The sequence below is a fragment of the Kogia breviceps genome, chromosome 1 (genome assembly GCF_026419965.1).
Source record: "Kogia breviceps isolate mKogBre1 chromosome 1, mKogBre1 haplotype 1, whole genome shotgun sequence".
In the NCBI taxonomy this organism is placed as follows: domain Eukaryota; kingdom Metazoa; phylum Chordata; class Mammalia; order Artiodactyla; family Physeteridae; genus Kogia; species Kogia breviceps.
The window spans coordinates 100,479,916-100,502,485 of NC_081310.1; the positions used below are offsets into that span (position 1 = coordinate 100,479,916).

General features: G+C 42.8%; 1 protein-coding gene across 2 annotated transcripts in view; it reads right to left on the reverse strand.

Annotated features, from left to right (window-relative positions):
• BCAR3 (BCAR3 adaptor protein, NSP family member) overlaps positions 1 to 22,570 on the reverse strand; it is a 236,700-nt gene that overhangs the window by 80,377 nt on the left and 133,753 nt on the right. For both annotated transcript variants that reach the window (XM_059069871.2, XM_059069880.2), the window contains one exon: positions 5,193 to 5,232. In XM_059069871.2, the coding sequence (XP_058925854.1) occupies positions 5,193 to 5,232 (40 nt within the window). The remainder of the gene's footprint in view (positions 1 to 5,192; positions 5,233 to 22,570) is intronic.

Here is a 22,570-nt window from a genome sequence, read left to right on the forward strand (position 1 = left end):
GAGTTTATTTTAAAATGAAAAAATCTGTAATAAACATTTCTTCTAAAACACAAATCACAAAACCGTGATAAACATTTCTTCTTAAAAAAAAAAACAAAAACAACCCACCCAGCTCTACTGTAGCTAATCACCTCCTCCTCTAAAAAATATACTTTTAAACCACTCTCAGAAAAGAGACTCTATTAATATAACTGTAAGGCTGTGTGTGAAGAAGCTGGAAAGAATTTGAATCTTCAGTCTAAAAGGAAGATAGGTATAAAGGGGAAGAAGAAAGGAAATACTATAAATTTATAAAGTTTAGTGAGTAGGGGGTGGGGGAGGGCAACTCCCGAAGGTTAAAGAAGCAGCCCCAGGAAAAAAATGAAAAGAATGATAAAGAGTGAAAATGAAAGTAGGTTTCATAGGTTCAAGAAGGCATTGCAAAAGTGAAAGCACAGGGATCATACTAGCAAATGTAGGAGTGTTGGGGGTAAATCTCCAATCTTTTGAGGTAATATGATGGGTGGGCACTTATTATCTGCCACATCCTTGGTCTCAATGTGTGAGACACAACATAAAATGCCACCCTTGTTCCAATCGATATGGCAATTTTATGATCGAGTGATAGATTAATTAAGAACCCCTTACCACTTGCAAAACCCTTCCTCTCCAGCTTATCACAGGCAGAGGGGATCCTAAGAAGTCTTAAGCTAGAAGGGACATTGGCCCATCCCCTGGTTTTCTAGTTGTGGGGAAAATGGAACTGATCTCGAATGGTCTTGGCCTGCGGTGGCTTGAAGCAGGATTTTGGTTCCCTGGCCAGAGACTGAAATCAGGTGGCAGCAGGAGGAGTGCTGAATCCTAGCCACCAGACCATCAGGGCCGGTGGCAAGGCCCTGGCCCATCAGCTTTGTAGAAATGAATTCCCACAAAGAGATAGAAAGTAGTGAAATAAGTAAAGTGTTTATTAGGAGGGAAAAGGATACATGTGAATAGACTCATACAGGCAGACTCAGAGGAAGAGTCATGCCCTCGTGGTAGTTTGAATCACTTTTATGGGGCATTTCTTCCAGGTTTCCTTTGGCCAATCATCTTGCTTTGCCTGGTTCTGAGTCTGTATTTGGTTTATCTCAGGGTCCTCCACTGTGTGTGTGTGCGCACGCATCTCTTAGCCAAGATGGATTCTAGCAGAGAGACCTATATGGGTAGGTTGACATCACCTACTATGGCATAGCGCCCCCTCCTTTTTTGACCTCCGAGGATCCTTTCTGCGCTTGTGTAGTGGGGAAGGTCTCCTTGACTTCGAGGATGAGGAATATGGGTCTCTTTGTCCCTTATCTGGTCAGGGCTCAGCTTCTCCTCCCTCCTGTCTCCCCAGAAAGGGACAAACTCTAGCTGCTCAGCCTGGGGCCCACCTATCTCCTGCCTCAGAACCCATAGAGAGAAGGTGGTAAGTCCAAGGTCAAGCTGCTAATTAGACCAGAGCGTGGACCAGGCTCCCCTCCCTGGAGAGTCTTAGGGGCTGTGTAACTTGGAGTCTCCTATTGGAATGCTATCTGGGAAGGATAACACACTGAGCTATTACCATGTATTCACATTTTAGTACAATTATTTTTATCAAATGTTCTAAGCAGCTACCTGACACAGGTCTAAGAAATTAGACACAGAGTAAATACATTTTAAAGGCAGTAAAAATATGGCAAAAACTAAATGGGGGGCAGTCAGCAGGTAGAGCAGCCCAGAAGATAAACTCTACTGAACAATTTTGCCTAGGGCTATTTCCTCTGTTTAAAAAAAAAAAAAAGTTGGTTTTTATCTAAGGTAAGGTATGCTAGGTACGTGGAGGAAAATTCCAGAGCTGTACACTACTAACCAAAGTCACTACCTTAAGAACAGGAGGAAGGTGCAGCTGCTTGGAGTTTTCTGCTTTCCAGTCTGCAAGAAGCAGTCTTGTTCAGATATAGTGAAAGAGAAACAATTATATTTGATTACAGAAAAGGATCTCATGACTATACAAAACAGTTAAACTCAGACCTTCAAGATGATCATGTTTTAAGCTACTGGGTCGTTGGAAGTGGGGAATGTGGAGAGAGGAGGGGGCTAGGGTCACAAGGAAAAGGTAGAAAAAGAAGAAAAGAAAAAAAAAAGAAAACTCCCCTCTCTAACCGTCAGAATTAAAGAGACAGAAACAGTGGAGAATAAGATTCCAAAATCCCTGGGGGTTCTTTAGATCTACTCAAATTTTCTTATCACATCCAAGCAGGGAATTCATCACTTAGGGTAACCAGGTGCCACTGGAAGGCTCCAGCAGGAGGTAAGCCTGCTGAAGAAATGAAAGAACTACCAAACAGCCCTAGGACTTCCCCGCCAAGCACTTTTCCCTCCAGTCCTCACACAGAGGAGCTCCTCGTAACCTAGCAACAACCTGCCGGGTCCCCTTTCACGCTGCCTTACTGACGTGCAGCAATGTCAACTGTGGGGAGTGTTGGGCGGACACAGAGTACAATCTGGACACGATTGAACTGTGGAGTCACTCCCTATCCAGCTCTCTCCTGCCACGACACAGCAGACCCATCACCCCATGAAGTATGGGTCAGCTCCAGTGCTTCCTCTCGCCCAGACACGAGGAACCAGGGGTGGTCCCAGACCTCGCTCTTAAACAGAGCACTGGGAAAACCAGGTGAAGATGGTTAGAAAGTCTCCATGGTAAGGGAGACTTGGGAAGGCGGCTCCTAAAAGGATGAGAACGGCTGTCAGTTGGCCCCAACTGGGTGCTTCTACTGCCAAGATGAGACCCAGTCAGAGACCTGCTTGCTCCCCGCCCCCCGCCCCCATTCTGAGGTCACAATGAACTGCTAAAACTCTGACTCTGCCAGAAAGGGCCCTACAGGATGCAACATACTTTACATAGAATCTCTAATTTTCTCCGTGCCGGAGAAAGGGGATGATAGGGAAGAAACAGCTCAAAGTCAGAGGGCCAAACTGCATCCACTTTATCTACACCTCTCACCTCCCTCAATCATCTTCAGCCACCCTCCAGGCTCTTGGCACCAGCTGGCACCGATTTACCAGGGCCTGGAGGCATGGACTGGTCAGCAGGGCTCAAGAGGGTAGCTAAGTCTGAAATGCTAGGACGGGCCAGCGCTGGCCCAAGACAACTGACATGTGGTTCCATTCAGACCTTGAGGCCCAAGGCCTCTATGAGTGTGTTTTCAGAGCTTTAGTGCCCATGGAGGCAAATGAAAATACCCTACATTCACTCAGCAAATCCACAAGCCATTCCTCCAAACCAAGGGCAAAGTGCGAAAGAAAAGAAAAAAAAAAATACGATGCATCGAGGAGGGACGTAGAGATTTCATCTCTAAAGCTCTGACCAGATTCAGACGAGGATGGGAGCAAAGAGTAAACTTCAGAACACCTCAGAGAGTCCTTGAAGAGGGTACTCCTTGAGCCACCAAGAGCAGTTCTATCACTGCCAGGGAAGGCAGGGGAGCCCAGCTAGATGGAAGCACCGACAACCTCACACCTCTTCTCAGTCAAAACGACAACTCACAATGACCAATATTCATGAATGAGATGCAATAGCTTAGACAATACTAAGTAAGTCCTTCCCAAAGCCTCTGCTTAGGTTTAGAATTCATCATTGGATTATCTTTAAAAGCTGGGACTTTAGGAAAAGAAAAAACTGAGTTATGGAGTAAGGGGAGGGGGTGAGCAAAGCTTGAGCGAGCCTGCAGTGGGAGATGGCCAGTTTCTGGAACATGGCATGCAGTGAGTTCTAAAGGACAGCTGTGATTTACACACTGCAGAAGTCTAGGGCACATTTTTTATGTTATGGTCAAGTCAAATCATCATTTATGTGGATAGTGTCCCCGAATTCCTTGCAGTGTACAACCTGCACAAAAGCATATGTGATGCATCCAGGAGGGAAGCAGACACATCATTTATAAAGCCCTGACCAGAGAGTCTGACACAGCAGCCCTGCTGGATTAGGATTACACATTTGCTGCAGTCAAGCTACAGCTCAGACACAGCGGGGGTAGAAGAGAGGGGAAAAATAAAATCCACCTCCATTCCAACAAACTTTATTATGACTGCCTCAAGTGGCCACGTGTTTCTACTAGAGGTTTCTCCTCTAGGAGAAGCTTTAGACCTTCCATTCTCTGGTCTAAAGGGAAGAAATGCCAAAACCCTGGGGCAGGCACACTCACAGGCACACAAAAAGCAACAGGCCTAAATACTCCGAAACCAGGATGCGGGAATAATAAAGACGAAATGTGGCTCCTAGAGGCAAGCACCTTAAGTCCTAACTTGTGCCATGATTTCTCCTAAAATTTAATGATATATTTTGTTACGAGAAATCAGAGTTCTCTTTTCTGTTGTAGGTGCCAGACGTAATTACAGTTCTTGAAAATAAAATAAAATAAAATAAAATAAAACAAACATACACACCTGAAAAATGGGGGTAGGGCAGAGGGAAGAAGTGAAAAGCATCATTTCTTTCTGCTCAGAAGATTGTTTAGAAGCGTTGAGTATTTAGACGCACTGAATGTCAGCCCCACTGGAAAGTAAAGTATTACACAGCGCATGGTCCCAGAGTAGCCACTGAACAAGACGGTGGCTGCTGAAATGGAAAGAATGGCTCAGAAAGCCTCAGGGAGGCTTCAGTCCTCCGGTGAAGGTAAACACAGCTTCACAACTCCTGTCTGCCATTCCAAAATCCAAAAACTCTGAAAACTGACAATTTTAAATAATTCATTTGGCAGCAGAACAAACCCAACCTCATTTGGTGGCAAAATGTGACCTGAACTATGTAAAATCATTTGTAGTCTGTTTATCCCACTTCATGTGAACATTCTCACATCTCACTGCTGAAATAATGGGCTTGATTATGGGATGCTGACCCTAGCTCCCTTTGGGGGTGTTATATATATGTACCATATTACCTTTCTAAAAACTTCTAAATTTTTAAAACACATCTAGCCCCCAGGATTTCAGATAAGGGGAAGAGTTTGTAAACTTATAATAGGGTGACATAAGACCCCTGCAAAGATTACTAAAAGCCCAAAACAGTCAAATTATGTCCTGGTGGTTTCAATCTAACCAGCTTCCTACACAAGCCAGAGGGCAACATTATCTGGCAACATTGTGTTAGAAATGGGAAATCTATTACCACAGGGTCCCTACTACATGTTAAAATCCTGGTTTCCTACCTTCACATATTCCAGAGTTGGGTCCAGAAGATGTTGATCCCTGAAAAGAGAAAATATAAATATGAGAACAACTGGGAACAATGCAATCTTACCCTGGGTAAAATGTATCCAACATTATTTCACCCTATTCATTCACATTATTAAGAGGGGCCCACCTCCCAGGCAATACCCACAGCAGACAGATAAGGAAGTTAGAACAGACACAGATTTCTTTCACGGGTGTCTCCTCGGGGTGGAGGATGTATAGGATACCACCATGACCTCAGTCTAGAGGCTCCACATGTTTTCCTGTCAAATTCAAGCTCCAAAAGTTAGACTATTCATATGTGGTAATTCTAGATTCACTCTGAGCATAAAAATTAGCCTAACGGTCTGAAGCCAAGAGCTGTGAGAGATACGGGTAAAGCAGGGCTGGATGCCCAAACCTGCAGCACTTTGGACCAGGCAACTGTGTCACACCCACTTTGACAGAAAACGGAGGCTCAGGTGGGCAGATCGGCTGCCCAAGGTCACCCAGCACCCGGGTGAGTGAGTTTTGAACCCAGCTCTGCTTCTAAATCACCTTTCTCTTTCGCTGTCAAGCTGAGCAGTTCATCCTAATTTTCTTTGGTGCCCCAGTGTTTTTTCTCTCCCCATTTAATGTCTGCTCATGTCTATCATAATACTGTTAGGAATAACCAGACAATTAAAAGTAAACAGCTGTGGTGTCCCTGAGGACGCTGACTTATTATAGTGGAAGAGGATCTACGGCAAAGGAGAAGAGGGGGAGACAGGAGAGCTGATGTTTCCAGCACCGGCAGAGTTACAGCAAAGTGACCCCCCCTCAACAGACTCTGTGAAAAGACAGCTGCCTTCAGAGACTTAAATTTCACAAAATCAACACATCACCCTGCAGAGACGGGATCATTTTTTAAAGGACAGGATGGCTCTGAAGCCGACAGGAGTAGTCTTCTTAAGTGGGGAGCGGGGTCAGTGTATCTGCAAAGAGGACGCATCCTTCAGAAGGCGGGGGGATCACTGCCGGCAAGCAGCTGCCTCCGGAAGGGTGAGCTCAACCCCAGACCCTCGGGGGCTTGGATGCTTCCCTCTGTGGAGAGACCCCGGGAGACTGCAGCCCTTCTCCCCTGAACAGGGGCAGCAGGACCCCTGCTGGGACACAAGGAGTCGATCCCACAGCTCAGGGGCACACCATCTTGTTGTGAAATGGATCCAACCCCCAAAGCTCTTCCTGGAGTGGTCTGTCCACTTAGGGCTGCACACGGGGCACATGCACAGGGGCAGGGTGGCTTCAGAGATGCTCCTCTAGGATGTGCAAACAGATTAGGTTCTGAAATGAGTCCCTCTGTAAGGCCAAAGTATCTGAGAAGGGCTTAAGCTCAAAGTCCCCGGTGCATTTCCATCAAAGAGGGGTATAAATCAGTCTTTCAGAGCCTGAAAACCAGGCATACTCTTTGCCTCCAAGCTTGTGTGTGTTAATCAGGCATCGTTTCCCAAAGCAGCCGAGTCCATCTGCTGTGCTGGGTCACCACCTCCTCTGCTGCAGTCTGGACATTGCATTGATGTCATCGGACTTTGCGACCATGGGACCACCCGGCTAGCGACTAAAAACTTTGTCAGCAGGGCTTTGGTCATACTCTCCTTTAAATTCTAAGACTCTGGTTTTCTACCGAATTAACATTTTAGGCCTATAGGCATCCGGTCTTATGTTAATCATCTGGCCCAGCGGTCTGGCCCAGCGGTCTGGCCTTGGGAATGCAGAAAAATGTTAGAACCACTGAAATGCTGTTTCTCATCTTCTTCAAGTTTCTATTTTTATGTATGTCCTAAAATGTACATTATATACGTTCATACACGTATGTCTTAATGCATGGATAAACAGTGTAGGTGTGTGGTTTTTAAACCAATGATTTGGTCTTGGGATCTCTTTACACTCTAAATAATTGAGGACTCTGAAAAATTTTGTTCATGTGGGTTATATACTGATTACTGATATTAGAAATTAAATCTGAGAAACTTGCAAAATATTAATTCATATGTTTAAAGTAAACCATTATATGCTTAAATAAATAACATTTTAATGAAAGACAGATGTTTTTCATAGCAAAAATTTAGTGAGAAGAGTGACATTGTCTTACATTTTTGCAAATCTTTTAAACATCTGGCTTACTAGAAGACAGGTAAATCCTCACATCTAGTTCTGCATTCAATATGTCGTGATATATCTTGGTTGAAATAAATAAAGAAAATCCACATTCACACAGTTATGTAATTGGAAAGGGAGGGATATTTTAATAGACTTGCATATAATTATGGATGTTCTACTTTGATAACATACCAAAACTTGACAAGTAGTAGTTTCTTAAATGTTAAGCTGTGATGTGGAATCTGAAACCATATCTCTTACTCTTTTGCATCTGTCCTGCACTTTGAATGGACGTTTTGTCCATGTGTGATTCCATAACCACTATTCTGGGAAACACTGGTTCACTGAGTTATGCAGATCTTCCAAATTTTGACCCATTTCATTATCACGTAAAAAAAGAATCACATTGGTTAATACCATCACTGATCTCAGCAGAAGTTACTAGGTATTGGGAATTGCCAAGCTTATGGTAGAGGATACAAGTCTTCTAACTTGAAAGCTTGAATTTTTTCATTGGCAACTAACATTGTCAAATACTTTCCCTGAGCTTCATTTCATTCATTTGGGGGAACATAGATCTGCCAAATACCAAGACCACACAGTCATGATCGGCAATTTTAACTTTTTTTTTAGGTGCTCAAAGGTCATTCTTTTAGTAAATTCTTTCTAGAATTTTGTCCAGGATCTGCTCTTCTCACCAGACTTAGCTGTAAAAATCCTTTTCCTTTTACCTACTGAAAGCTGAAACGTTCCTCTCTCCCCTTCTCTAGAGATGTACCTGAAAACTCCGAGCTAGTTCTCTCAGGATAGACCCCTCAAATTCTCTTGGGGACGTTGTGGGACAACCAACACGAGCGCTGTGTATGAGTGGCTCCTGAGGCAGCCCCAGCTGCAGCAGGGTCGCCACTCAGAGATGGGGTCACCTCGAGGCAGCGTGGCCCATGGGAGACAGGCGGGGACCTGGGACCCATTACTGCAGTGCTTGCACCTGGACAAATATCTCCTGGAGCAATGGAATATAAAGAAACTATAAGGAACTAAAGATAACTGCACACGTGCAGGGTTGGGGCACATTATGAACAAGATACAAAAAGGCCAGAACCCAGCTGCCACTTCTCAGGTGCCAGGAGCAGAAGTAGGGTACTGAGCATGATCCCTGCCCACGGCACCACCAAGAGGATGGGCAGACCACCTAATCCACCCTGGCCCAACCCCCCGATCTGCGCCTGCACTCACCCCGTTTAAGGGACCAGCTCTCCCCCACTGAGGGAGTGAGGAAGGGTACCTGTTACTTGTTTTCACTCCCTCGTGCTGCAGCACGAGTCCCAATAAAGCCTTGCCTGAATTTCTTGTCTGGCCTCTCATAAATTTCTATTGATTAAAGAGTCCGAGGACCCAAGTCAGTAACATACCTGTTCTCCCCACCACCCTGCTCTCCTGCGCAGAGACCCCAGCACCTAGGAGCCTGGGGTGTTCTCCCAAGTGTCTCCCCAGCCTTGGATGAACTCCTGTTTTCCTGTGGTGCTCCTCCACCACAGGAAAACCACCACTCTTTTTTGGCAAAAGAGAAGGAAAACAAGAGCTGCTGGTTAGGGATAAAACTGAAGTCCCCTCTTGACCCCGCCCCCAAATAAACTCTGCTAAGGGAGCCTTGGTCATTCTGTTCCCAGAGCAGAGGCGGATCCAAGTTCTAGTTCAGTGCACCAAGGGGTGCCCTAGTGGATCCTTGTATTCCTCTACTCATCCTTTTTAGAGAGACAAGGGAGGGAAGACAAGGAGAGTATGATAAAACTGAGTGAGTGTGTTATAAATCCAAAAGCTTTAAAAATCATTGCCTCAAACCAAATTAAAATCATATTTAAATGCAGAAGTGCTGTGTCTCCTTTCTCAGCCAGCCTAACCCTAGCCCTAACCCATCTAACCAGAAAGAAGACATGAGCTGGAAAACACAGCAGTTGGCCCTGTAGCCCCAGCCTCTAATTTGAAATAGAATACCCTATTATTCATACAAGACTGTGCCACAAACACTCCTTAAACCATATCTTTATATTCCCCAAAAGAGATCACTAGAAAACAAACACAGAAACTTGGCAATGTAAATGAAAAGCTTTTTTAATCTTTTTTTTGCTTATGTCAATTATGAATCTCCACCCATGTGAATCCGTGATGTTGTGTGTATCTCTCTTTACAACTGGAGAGTCTGGCAGGCAGGCTGCCCCGCTGAGCACCATCCACAGACCGCAGGAAAGCAGCAGGATGAAACTGGACTCTCCTGTTATTTTGTTCTTAGGTTTATTAAGTTTTAAATAACATCACTGTGTTTACTCTGGTCAAATCATTCTTTCCAGCGTCCCACTTTCTTAAGTTCATACAGAGGGATGTTTAGCTGGGAGTCACAGAAATGTTATACATATTTACTATTTTAGTTTGTTTCTCATCGGTAGCCAGGTTAATAATATCCTTCCTCTTAAAAGGACACTTGATGTGTAAGTGTTTGCTATTCTGAGTGAAGAGGTTTTCTGTCTTGAATACACAAACAAAATTTCACTAACATAGATCTTTTCTGAGCAGTTCTAATGCAGATGGAGATGGAAGTGCCCTATGTCTGTCTTAAACTAGAGAATGTTTTAAGTGAGTGGATGTTTACTTATTTAAATATTATAGACTAACTTAATGGCTAATGGTGTTGCCACACAAATGTCCCTTTGGATAAAACATAAAACGGAACTGCTTGTAATAACGTGATTATTTCATACAATGGAGGGATGTGAGAAACTAGATCCAGCTATTCCAGACTGAGGCTCCCCTTAAACTCCAAGCACAACAGTGATGTGCAGAGCTGGCACACTTCCTCTGTGCAGGTGGCATGGTGTTTCCATGCATGTTCACCGTTTGTGTATTTATTTAAATATGGTCTCTCCCTCTACAAGGTGAGCAACCCAAGAGTAGTGATGTGTCTACTTCATGCCCAGTATGTCCCACAGTTCTTGCATTCATCCCACAAACATTATCAAGCATCTACAATATGCTATGCAGTTGGCCAGACAACAGAAATACAAGAACCAAAGACAAAGGCCCTGCATTTAGAGAGAGAGAGGTTGAAGGCAAGTGGGGAACACAGATCAACTGATCCAGCACAATTCAAGTTAGTGAGAGAGTGTCAGTGAGAGGTTTGAGGGCTGAGTAGGGACTTGTCCCAGTGAAGAAGCTGTGGGGTAGGTGGTGATGAGACACGCCCAGGCAATGAGAGAAGCACGTGACAATATGGTACATCTGAGGAACCACAGCGTTGCGGAGTTAATTCCCCGCTGGCCCAGGCCACCATCATCTCTCCCCTGGACCCCTGCATTACCCTCCCCAATTCTACTCCATCTCCACAATCTCCACGATAGCAGCCAGAGTGATCTTTACTCACATCACTCCCCTGCTCAAAATCCTCTAACAGCTCCCATCCAGTCAGAACGAAACCCTGAGGTCCCCACTGTGGCCTTCAATGCCCTGGTTGGCATGACCCCAGCCAGCTCTCCAACCTCATTGTGTTAAGCAGAATTTCAAAGATGCCCCCTCCCAAGATTCCTGTCCCTTGGTGAGTCAGTCAAACACTAATCTAGGTAATGCTGTGAAGGGATTTTGCAGATGTCATTAACATCGCAAGTCAGCTGACATTAAGACAAGGCAATTATCTGAGGGGACCTTACTTGAAGAGGGAGGAGGATTTGACATGAAGGACCCTGTTGCCAGTGTGATGTTATGAGAGGGTCTGTGACGAGGCCCAAGACACACCTCCAGGAGATGGGAGCTGCCCCAGGCAGATGGCCAGGAGATGGAGACCTCAGTCCTACAACTGCCAGGAATTGAATTCTGCCGATGACCTGAATGAGCGTGGAAGCAGATACTCCCCCAGAGCCTCAGGTGAGAACGCAGCTGCTGACGTCTTGAGTGAGACCCTGAGCTGAGAACCCAGTTGAGCCATGACGGACTTCTGCTCTACAGAAACTGTGAGGTAACAAACAGGTGTTACGTCACCAAGTTTGTGGTGTTGTTACTCAGCAAAAAAACGCTAATACGCTTGTCTATTCCATCCAAGCTCTACTGACTTTTCTTTCTGTTGCTCAAACACATCAAGCCGGCTCCTGCTGCTGTGGCTTGGCATTTACTGTTCCTTTGCTTGCTTGGAGTAGTCTCCCCAGATATGCTCAAAGGCTCACTCCTCACAGCTCTCAGGTCTCTCTCAGACATCGCTTCCTTAACCATCCTATCTAAATGAGCACCACCACCCTCTATCCCCTTTCCTGGCTTCCTCTTTTCCCATATTATCTGATACCATATGAAATGTTTATTTGCTCATGGTCTATCTGTTCCCCAGAATATAATCCTGCAAGAGTGGGGCTTTCTCTGCTTTGTGTACCTTGGTGTCCCCAGTACTTTGCACATAGCAGTTGCTCAGAAACCACTTGCTGAATTAATGAAGAAAAGAACAACTAATGGAAGCACAGGGCTGAGGGAAGCAGCAGGACTGGTGGGGGTTGGGAGACCAGGATGAAGAAGAGGCAGAGCCAGATCATAAGGGGCTTGGACGCCACGTAAACACATTTAGACTTTATCTTGAGAGCAGTGGGATTTGTTCAAGGCTCTTAAGCTGGAGAATAACCAGAGATTTGTGTTTTAGAAAAATCCCCCTGCAGCAGTGTAGAAAACAGATTAGTGGGGGGCAAAGTGGAGTCAGGAAGACTAAAGGAGAGGATACTAAAGGGGTCTGGGTAAGAGAAGACGAGGCCTGGATTAGAGCGATAGAGGGAGTGGGGGGATGGTGTACAGACTTGAGAGACTTTTAGAACTGTGAATAGGTAGACCTTGGTAAATGGCAGGATTTGGTGGGTGAAAGGGAAGAAAGAGGTAAGGACACTCACTGAAATCTTTCTAAGGGAACTGGGTAGATGGTGCCTAGCACCTGGCGGGGACTCCATACATTTGTTAAGAATGAATTAGCGAACACCTCTGCCTCAAGCACCATACTGTACTAACTAGACTACCAGGTTCTGAATTAATAAGACTTTACCTCATTACCATCCATTTTCCACAGTTAGCAGTCTGCACGATTGCTGCCATTTAGCTACTGAATGTCTCAGATAAGTTTTCCTTCCTTCTCGACAGATAAATAAGCAACTTTCAGGAGAGTCTTTCACATCCCTCAAATCATGAACACATAAATCTTTCCCTTAAAGTATGATGAAATATAACATTTAAGGGACCCCTTCACGCCAGCAAACATAGTTAACTCATGAAGGAAAGCCAGAGAACAGCAAAGCAAAGTAGCTGTGCAGAAGCTAGACAAGAGTACCCCATTTTATATAACCCTTTGGTCTTCTCCATCCCCCCCATCTCAGTTGCCACTGCTTGTTTATGTCTTTTCCACAGAACTGTAAGCTCTGTGAGGTCAGCGGCTACCTCTGTCTTGCTCACCAATGTGAACAAGCACGTACCAAAGTATGTACAAAAGTATTTGTCACACAGCATCCAAGTAATAAATAAACAAGGACAAAAATGCACAAATGAAAATATAAACCACAATTAATCACCCTTATATCTATATAATCCAAATAAGGCCTCAGAAAATTAGAAATTTCTATGATGGGATCTTCCTTTGCTAAATCTGGTAGACCAGATATTCTCAAAATTAAATGATAATGAAATTACAGATGTATTTCCAAATACATGTTGAAGTCACAAGAAAGGGAAAGTCGCAGGAAACACAGACACATACAAAACAGATACAGAAACAGAACAAATCAAGAACACAAAACGTGAACAACAGCAACAAAAAGGTAAGGAGGAAAGCAGGGAGGCTAAGCCCTGGGTTCATAAGAGTGAGCAGCTAACCCCAAAGCCCCACGTAACGCCCACCTGAACCATCAGAACGGGACTACACCACCCACTACAGAAGGAATGTGCTAAACACAACACAACATGAAACAAAAAACAAGCTCTAGCAAAGGGAACCAAGGAGAGCTACTGTCTCCACCACAGATTCTGATGGAAAAGAATAATAATAGTCTCCCCTAAGAATCTGTAACCACAAGTAGGCCTTTGGGATTCAAATTTATATGACCTGCTTTGACAGAGAATCCAAAACTGAAAAAAAATTGGTGGCACCATTAGTAAGGAAACAATGTAAATCCTTTCTGGAGGAAAACTAGATCTGCAACAGAAAGCTACTCAGGATATCCACAATTTGGTTAAATACAAAAATTCCCTTTCAGAAATAACCATATACATGAGAAAACAAGCCCCAATGACTGAAAGTTAGCAGAAATGACAATAGATTGAGATCCCCAAAGACTTCAGCTATTGGAATTTCAGATATAAGCTATAAAATAATGATGTATGATAAATTTTTTTAAAGATGGAATAAAAAAGTGACCTAAGAAGAAACAGGCAGACATAAAAATAATCTACTACAACTTCTAGAAATAAAGAGCTAATTGATCAAAATATCTAGATAGAAAGAAATATAAAGATAACCTTCTAAATAACTTAGATATGACTGGAGAAAACATTTATGAATTAAAACAAATATATAAAGAGATTATACAAAACATAGCTCAGAGAGAAAAGGTGAAGAATAATATAAAAGAGACAATGAAGGTAGAATGAGAAGGCTTAATTAACCAGAACTCTAGAAGGAGAGAATTGAGAGAAAGGCAAAAGCAATAGTCAAAGAAATAATGATGGGAAATCTTCAAAATTAATGGAAGATACTAATTATCACATTCAGGCATCCCATGAGTCCTAAGCAGTGTAAACAGAAATAAACACATTGTAATGAAACTACAGACCACCAAAAACAAAGAGAAGATCTTAAAAGCAGCAGAAGAGCAAAGAAAGGCTTCTCTGAGATCAATGACAATTAGACTGACAGCAGATTTTCATCAGTCAAAAGGGAAAGTGAGGAGCACAAAATTTCTTGCCCAGCAAACTACCTAGAACAAGGGTGAATAAAGACAATTTGAGACAAATGAAAATAGAAAATACCCTTCAGGAAGCAGGAAAAGGATGCCAGAAGGAAAGCTTAAGATCTAAGACTGAATGACGCACGAAGAACTGGTAAACACGTAGGCAACTCTAAACCAGCACTGATAGTGCAAAATAAGAAAAATATCTAATAACAGTATGGTGGTTCTTCAAACAACTAAAAGTAGAATTACTACATGATCCAGCAATTTGCCTTCTGAATATATACCCCCAAAAACTGAAAGCAAGATTTTGAAGAGATATTTGTGCACACATGTTCGTAGCAGCATTATTCACAGAAGCCAAAAGGTGGAAGTAATCCAAGTGTCCATCAGTAGATAACTGGATAAACAAGATGTGGTATATATACCATGGAATATTATTTGGCCTTAAAAAGGAAGAAAATTCTGACACATGCTACAATATGGAAGAACCTTGAGGACATTATGCTAAGTGAAATAAGCCAGTCACAAAAAGTCAAATAACTGTATGATTTCACTTATGTAAGATACCCACAGTGGTCAAAATCATAGCGACAGAAAGTATAATGGTGGTTGCCAGGGGTGGGGGAAGAGAGAATGGGGAGTTGTTGTTTAATGGGTGCAGAGTTTCAGGTCTGTCACACAGAGTGAAGTAAGCCAGAAAAAGAAAAGGAAATATATTAATGCATATACGTGGAATCTTGAAAAATGGTACAGATGAACCTATTTGCTGGGCAGGAATAGAGACGCAGACGTAGAGAACGGATGTGGGGACACAGGGTGGGAAGAGGAGGGTGGAATGAATTAGGAGATTAGGTTTGACATAAATACACTACAATGTGCAAAATAGATAGATGGCTAGTGGGAACCTGCTGTATAGCACAGGGAGCTCAGCTTGGTGCTCTGTGATGACCTAGAGGGGTGGGATGGGGGTGGGGTAGGAGGGAGGTCCAAGAGCGAGGGGATATACGTATACATATAGCTGATACACTTCATCGTACAGCAGAAACTAACAAAACATTGTAAAGCAATTATACTCCAATAAAAATAAATAAAATAGGACTTCCCTGGTGGCTCAGTGCTTAAGAATCCGCCTGCCAATGCAGGGGACATGGGTTCGAGCCCTGGTGCAGGAAGATCCCACACACCGCGGAGCAACTAGGTCCGTGTACCACAACTATTGAGCCTGCGCTCTAGAGCCCGCGAGCCACAACTACTGAGCCCACGTGCCACAACTACCGAAGCCTGCGTGCCTAGAGCCCGTGCTCCGCAACAAGAGAAGCCACTGCAATGAGAAACCCGCACACCACAACGAAGAGTAGCCCCCGCTCACAGCAACTAGAGAAAGCCTGCATGCAGCAACAAAGACCCAACACAGCCAAAAATAAATAAATGAATAAATTTATTTTTTAAAAAATAAAATAAATAAATAAATAAAATAAAATAAAGATGAAAAGAGTTTGGGAGACTGGTTGTGCAACAATGTGAATGTACTTAACATTACTGAACTGTGCACTTAAAAATGGCTAAGATGGTAAATTTTATGGTATGTGTATTTTATCACAATTTAAAAAGACAAACTAAAACACAAGGCAACGTTGACATATGAGCCAAGTGGAAGGTACCCAAAGCTTATGTTCTAAGTCCTGCATTGCTCAGGAAAAAGGAGAGGTATTGTTTCACTCTATTATGTTGTTTAAAGTCATACAAAAGAATTTTTTAAATAACCACTAAGTGAATAGGAATAGAGTATTTTTTAAAAGACAATTTAAAATAAGGCAATTTAAAAAACCCATAGGTTAAAAAAATGTACAAACAGTACAGACATACAGAATAAGAGGCAGCTATAAACCCAAATTTATCACCAAACATGGTAACTGTTGACCAGATTAAACTCACAAGACAGATTTTCAGAATGTACGATATAGTACCTGTAGGATACAGTTAAAGTGGTATTTTGGAGGAAACGTAGAGACTTAAATAATTAATTTCAGTCTTTTCTAAAAGTAAGCAAGTGTCCAGCTTAAGTTAAGAGAACAGAACAAATATTTAAAAAAGACTAAAGATAAGAAGAGCAGAAATTAAATTTGTAAAAAATGATACAGTAAGGGAGCAACAAATGAATCCTGGTTCTTCAGAAGCCTAATAAAATATACCTCTGACAGATATAATCAAGGGGGAAAATGAGAGAAGGCACAAAACAATAGAGAAATGAAGTGGGAGCATAATCACAGATAACAAGAGAGCACTGTAAGAGAATACTATGAACATCTTACGCCAATAAATTTGAAAGCTTAGGAAAAACAAATTCCTGGAAAAATAATACTAAAATAGATTCAAACTGAAAATCTGAAGAGTCCTATAATGATTAAAAACTTGAATCATTTGTTCAATATCTACAGACCTGGATGGTTTTTCTAACCAGGAAGTTCTGCCAAACTCTGGAACTTATTACTTTGAAAATGAGAGACTTGAAAAAGAGGATACTATAACTTTGATATCAAAAGCCCACCAGGTCAATAAAAGAAAGAAAGGGTAGCCTAGGCTAATCTCACATATGAATAGATAGGAAAAAAATCCTAAACAAAATATTGACAAACCTAGGGCTTCCCTGGTGGCGCAGTGGTTGAGAATCCGCCTGCCGATGCAGGGGACAGGGTTTCGTGCCCCGGTCCAGGAAGATCCCACATGCCGTGGAGCTGCTGGGCCCGTGAGCCATGGCCGCTGAGCCTGCGCGTCCGGGGCCTGTGCTCCGCAACGGGAGAGGCCACAACAGTGAGAGGCCCGCGTGCCGCAAGAAAAAAAAAAATTGACAAACCTAATCCAAGTATGTACAAAAATACATCATAATCAAACTGGGTTGACTCCAGGAATATAGGGTCACTTTAACATGAGAAAATCTATTCACCACATTAACATTAAAGGATTAAAGGAGAAAAATCATTTTGGGCTTCTAATTGATGGGGGGGAGGATTTTTAAAAATATCATCATCTTTTCATGATCTCAGCAGGGAAAAAGCTAACTCTTCACAAACTAGAAATAAAAAAGGACAAGTGTACCTATGAAAAACCTCATTCTTAATGGTGAAGTATGAGAATCACTGATGAAATCAATCAATCAATCAGAAATAAGACAAGGATGTCCACAATTACTGCTTCTGTGCACCACTGTCCTGGAGGTCCTAGTCAGTGCAGTTAAATAAACAAAAGAAATAAAAGGTATAAGAATTGGAAAAGGGAGAACAAAACTGTCATGATTCACAAATGATGACTGTAGAACACACAGAGAATCTATACAAAGCTGCTAAGTAGAGCAGGGTTCCTGGATATGAAAGCACTGTGCAAAAAGCTTCAACTTAAAACTTAACTCAGGTCAGGGACTAGAAGGCTTATGTGTCTGGGATGGAGTTCTTGCTTATGGGTGTTCATTCATCACAAATGAACTCATTCCTAGAACATTTCACTGAAATGCAGCACAAAAAGACTTAAGATGGGTGTGACCAGCAGGCTGTCTCTCTGTTTACATGTACTAGTAGGGCCAAGGAAGACCAAAACTGCAGCCTAGGGGTCTGCTGGTTCACCATTTTTAACCAACCCATGTACCAGGGCACATCAACGATCAGGAAGGGTGAACCCAACGACCAGGAGAAAGTTCGCCCTTCATTGGCAACCTCAGCCTCTTTGCATGTGGATATGGCCTTGGAACCTAGAGCTGTCAGTCACCCTTTGTTCTCCAGCATGAAGCTCAATTAACATCTCAACATCTTGAGGAGATGTGGGGATGGATCGATGGGGCAAGGAAGAGACAACAACAGGCTTTAAATCTACTAAGATTTTGCTTCCACTGGACGATATTCCTGACTAGACCATGTTCTTTTAGGTAAGATTAACACGTGGGAGAGTCTAGCATTCTCATTTTAAATTTTATTAGATGGTATCCAGGGTTCGAAGTTCTTGCCCATCTCACCAGCCTCATCTCCTCACCTTGCTCCTTTCATTCCAAGAAATCCAAACTATTTGGAATTCCCTGAACCAAGAAGCCTAGAGCCCCCATCGTCTTCCTATTCATTCCCATCTTCTCTGACCACTCTTTCCCCTGCTTTCCTCCCTCCCCAGCACCAACCCACAGAATTAATACATCTCCTCAGCACTTATTTTCTATGCATTATAAAACCTTATTATAACAAATAATTATAATTCAATACGGCATGTGTACTCCTGTCTATCTCCCTTACTGGACTATGATCTCACTGAGAATAGGGACCATCTTTTATTTTATTCACCTCTATCCCCAGAGCACAGTTGCTCAATGAACGTTGGTTTGAATGAATGAACGAGTATGAGTGTGTGTATGTGTGCGTGCGCGCAGAAGATGTAGAATCTAACCCCTCCCATCCGCCACACTCCATGGGTTCACCAAGGGAAGAATAACACTGGAGAGAGAGAAAAAAGGAACAAGAGAGAAATGTTGTTCTTGGACTGATGGGCCGCCACATGAAGGAGATAAGTTAGCCACAGGCCTATGACTGAGCCATGACGGCCTCACAGAACTCCCTCAGCAATGGAAGGTCACTGCTGTCAGGGCAGCGTCTGGCTCCCCAGCCCCACTGAGACTAGATGTTTTCAAAGTGGTCTTGAGAGGCTGGCTGCTTCAGCTGAAAATGAATCTCTCTGGACACATTTGAAATGCCAGGGAGGAGGTTAATCGGGGAGATAACCAAGAGGACAGAGAGTGTACTACAGGGCCATTTCCAGCTGTTTATGGGAAAATGAAGAAACAGATGGTTAAAACAGAGTTGGCCTGGTAGGTAGAGATATGATATCACTTGGAAAAATATGAGCTAGTGTGTAGTTAGATGGACAGTTTCTCTGCTGATACTGGGAATCACATTAAAGTCTCAATAAAGAGTTACTTTCTCACTCTAGGTGGGGGCATATTATGTGCATTGCTTTGAAAATTAAAAAAGGCATGTAGCCTGTCAACATTTAAATCAAGTCTACTTCGATAAAAAAAAAAAACCCAAAAGCCGCCCAAGGGGAAAAAAAGAGACATCTCAAAAAGCCAATTCTGGAATTAATTATAAAATATAATAAAATATGCATATGATTGTGCTTTTGAAAAAGGGATGTAGCTTTTTTCTTGAATTTTATTTTATTTATTTATTTTTTATACAGCAGGTTCTTATTAGTGATCTATTTTATACATATTAGTGTATACATGTCAATCCCAATCTCCCAATTCATCACACCACCACCCGCCACCTGCCACTTTCCCCCCGTGGTGTCCATACATTTGTTCTCTACATCTGTATCTCTATTTCTGCCTTGCAAACCGGTTCATCTGTACCATTTCTCTAGATGCCACATATTATGTGTTAATATATGATATTTGTTTTTCTCTGACTTACTTCACTCTGTATGACAGTCTCTAGGTCCATCCACGTCTCTACAAATGACCCGATTTCTTCCTTTTTATGGCTGAGTAATATTCCACTGTATACATGTACCACATCTTCTTTATCCATTCGTCTGTCAATGGGCATTTAGGTTGTTTCCATGACCTGGCTATTGTAAATAGTGCTGCAATGAACATTGGGGTGCATGTGTCTTTTTGAATTATGGTTTTCTCTAGTATATGCCCAGTGGTGGGATTGCTGGGTCATATGGTAATTCTACATTTAGTTTTTTAAGGAACATCCATACTGTTCTCCACAGTGGCTGTATCAATTTACATTCCCACCAACAGTGCAAGAGGGTTCACTTTTCTGGGATGTAGCTTTAAAAACAGAGAACTACAACACTTCTAGATGTGCACTTAAGAGAATATATTTTGTTTCATCACCTTGCAAAGTAAATATGAGATTTACTCTCCCACATCTCAAGACATATTTCTTATTTGTTAAAGGAGGCTCACTAGCAGTTGACAGGATTAAGGTTGGTGCTTATTTTCTATTCTCCTCCCAGGGTTAACACATGACATGAGGAGTTCCTTTTCACTAATACAAAGAACCTGAGGGGTATTCCTTGATGATTAAGCCAACAGATGTGCTTTAGAGCAGATGAGTGGTCTAGACAGAAGCTCACTGCTCTGTAGTGGGGGAATTCATCTTCCATTTCTGTTGTTTAGACCTAAAAACAATTCACCAGATGGGATCTGGGCAGCAAAGTGTGACCACTTCCCTTGGTCTGATTATTAAACTTCAATTAATGCTTCTAAAGTCACATTAGCTTTTTTGACAACCATAATATACTGCTGACTCACTCTGAGGCTGCAATTACCTAAATCCTGAAATATTTTTTCACATGTGGCTATTAAGCCGAACCCCTTACTTTTACTTTGTTTTTTTGGACTCTAGTGCAAGTCTTTGTCTCTCCAATAGTCCTTCTAGGTAGGTTTGGTCTGTTGTTTCAAAACGCCAAGATCTTTTTTGGATCTTACTTCTGTCACTTTGACATTAGTTATTCCTCCAAGATTCATACCATCCACCAATGTGATCTTTATGTCAGTACCACTGTCTAAAAGATATTTTAAAGTTGGCTAGAAAGGGGCTACGGACACAGCCTACAGCGTGCTTTCCGTACCATCATCTGGCCCACATCTCTCTCATCCTGAGGATATCACCGATGATTGACATTTGCATACATACTTTCTCAACATTCCTCTAATCTACCAACAAAGTAACTCCAGGAAGGAAAGTTAATCTAGTCCAACTTGCTTTTGGCAAAGCCCTGCTAATTACTAATGGCTGTTGCTTCCTTCACCAAGTATTCAAAAATCATTGTCCTAATAATCGTTTTTAGAATACTTCCTGAGAAGGATGTCAATCTTACCATTTTATAGATTCATTTTATCTCCCTAGTTCCGTTTTTGAAAGTTAAATACTTATCTATCTCCATCTTTCCTGTCGCTCTTGGTGATGCCAGCATTTCTCCAATATTGTGTGCTGGTTTGATGGTCTCAGACTCAAGCTACCTCTGTCTTCTTGGGCCTTGGGTCTTCACTGCCTCTTGTCATGGCCTCATCTACTGTCTTCCTTCACCTCTATCCTACCCTTTCCAATCAGAGAAGTCATTTCCATGGTAGAACAAATGCAAGCCAAACAGAAGCTCAGCAGTTTGGTTTCTCTCACATCCCCCCTCTCTTTGGTTTTATTATTCCAAACATAATTTTTGAAAGCCCTTTTTGTTACCTGTAGCATTTTTCACAATCCTCTGCTCACTCTGCACTCTGGTTCTTTCACAGCCCAGAAGCCACTCTGATATGGGCTTCGGTTGCATGGCCCAACCTTTCCTAAGTCTGGGGCCAAGGCCAGACAGCACAGAGAGGAAGTGGCGGCACAGACGAGGCATGCCCTGAGGGAAGGGTTATACCTAGAAAGCACAGCCTGCAATCACCTGGTCAAGGAGAAAAAGTAACAGGATACCTGGAAAGATGTTAGGGTCAGAGGTCAAGAGAAGCAGAATTGCTTATCAAGCTAGTGGAGTGATACAGAGGGCTAGCTACACTGTGGATGGGAAGTTAGGTCAGCAGCAAAGAGAGAGAACAGGTGCAGGTAAGCTCAAATGGTTCCAAACCCACATCCCCTTCTCCCTGGGCCATGAGCTCCTCAACTGGACAAAAGCCCTGTCTTTGAATCTCTAGCATAAAGCCTGTCACACAGATGCTCAACATACTTTTGAATGAATTCGTCAGATCGGCCCTGGCTCATCAGACCACACTGGGGGGATCCTATAAATGGATCAGTCCAGGCTGGAGACAGTTCTTCCTACACCTCCTTAAACAAGAGAGCTCCCGGGATGGCCACATACCTGTTCCTCCTTCGAACTGTGGACAGCGTATTGTTGTCACTTGTCCTGAAATGCGTTTCCCTTTCACAGCCTCAGACCATGAGATCCTTTTTATTATTTCCCTCAACTTGGGGAATCTTTCCTCCTACAGCCCAGGGTAGACTGTAGATGAGGACACGATTCTCTCCCTAGCTACCAGAGATCCCAAGGCCTGGTTGCTTCTCAGACTCCTGCTTCTTTCACTTCAGCAGCCAATTCCTGCTTCTATGAGTCAGTTTCTATCTCATCTGAAAATACAGCCATGCCTGATGAATGTGTTCATGACATATTCTAAAAGAATGGCAATTAAACCGCCTCCTCGGGCAGATTCCCTAATCATGTTAAAACAGCACCATTTAAATATCGTACGTATTACACTGTGGTGAGTCTCTACAGGAATCCAAGGCTAATACAAA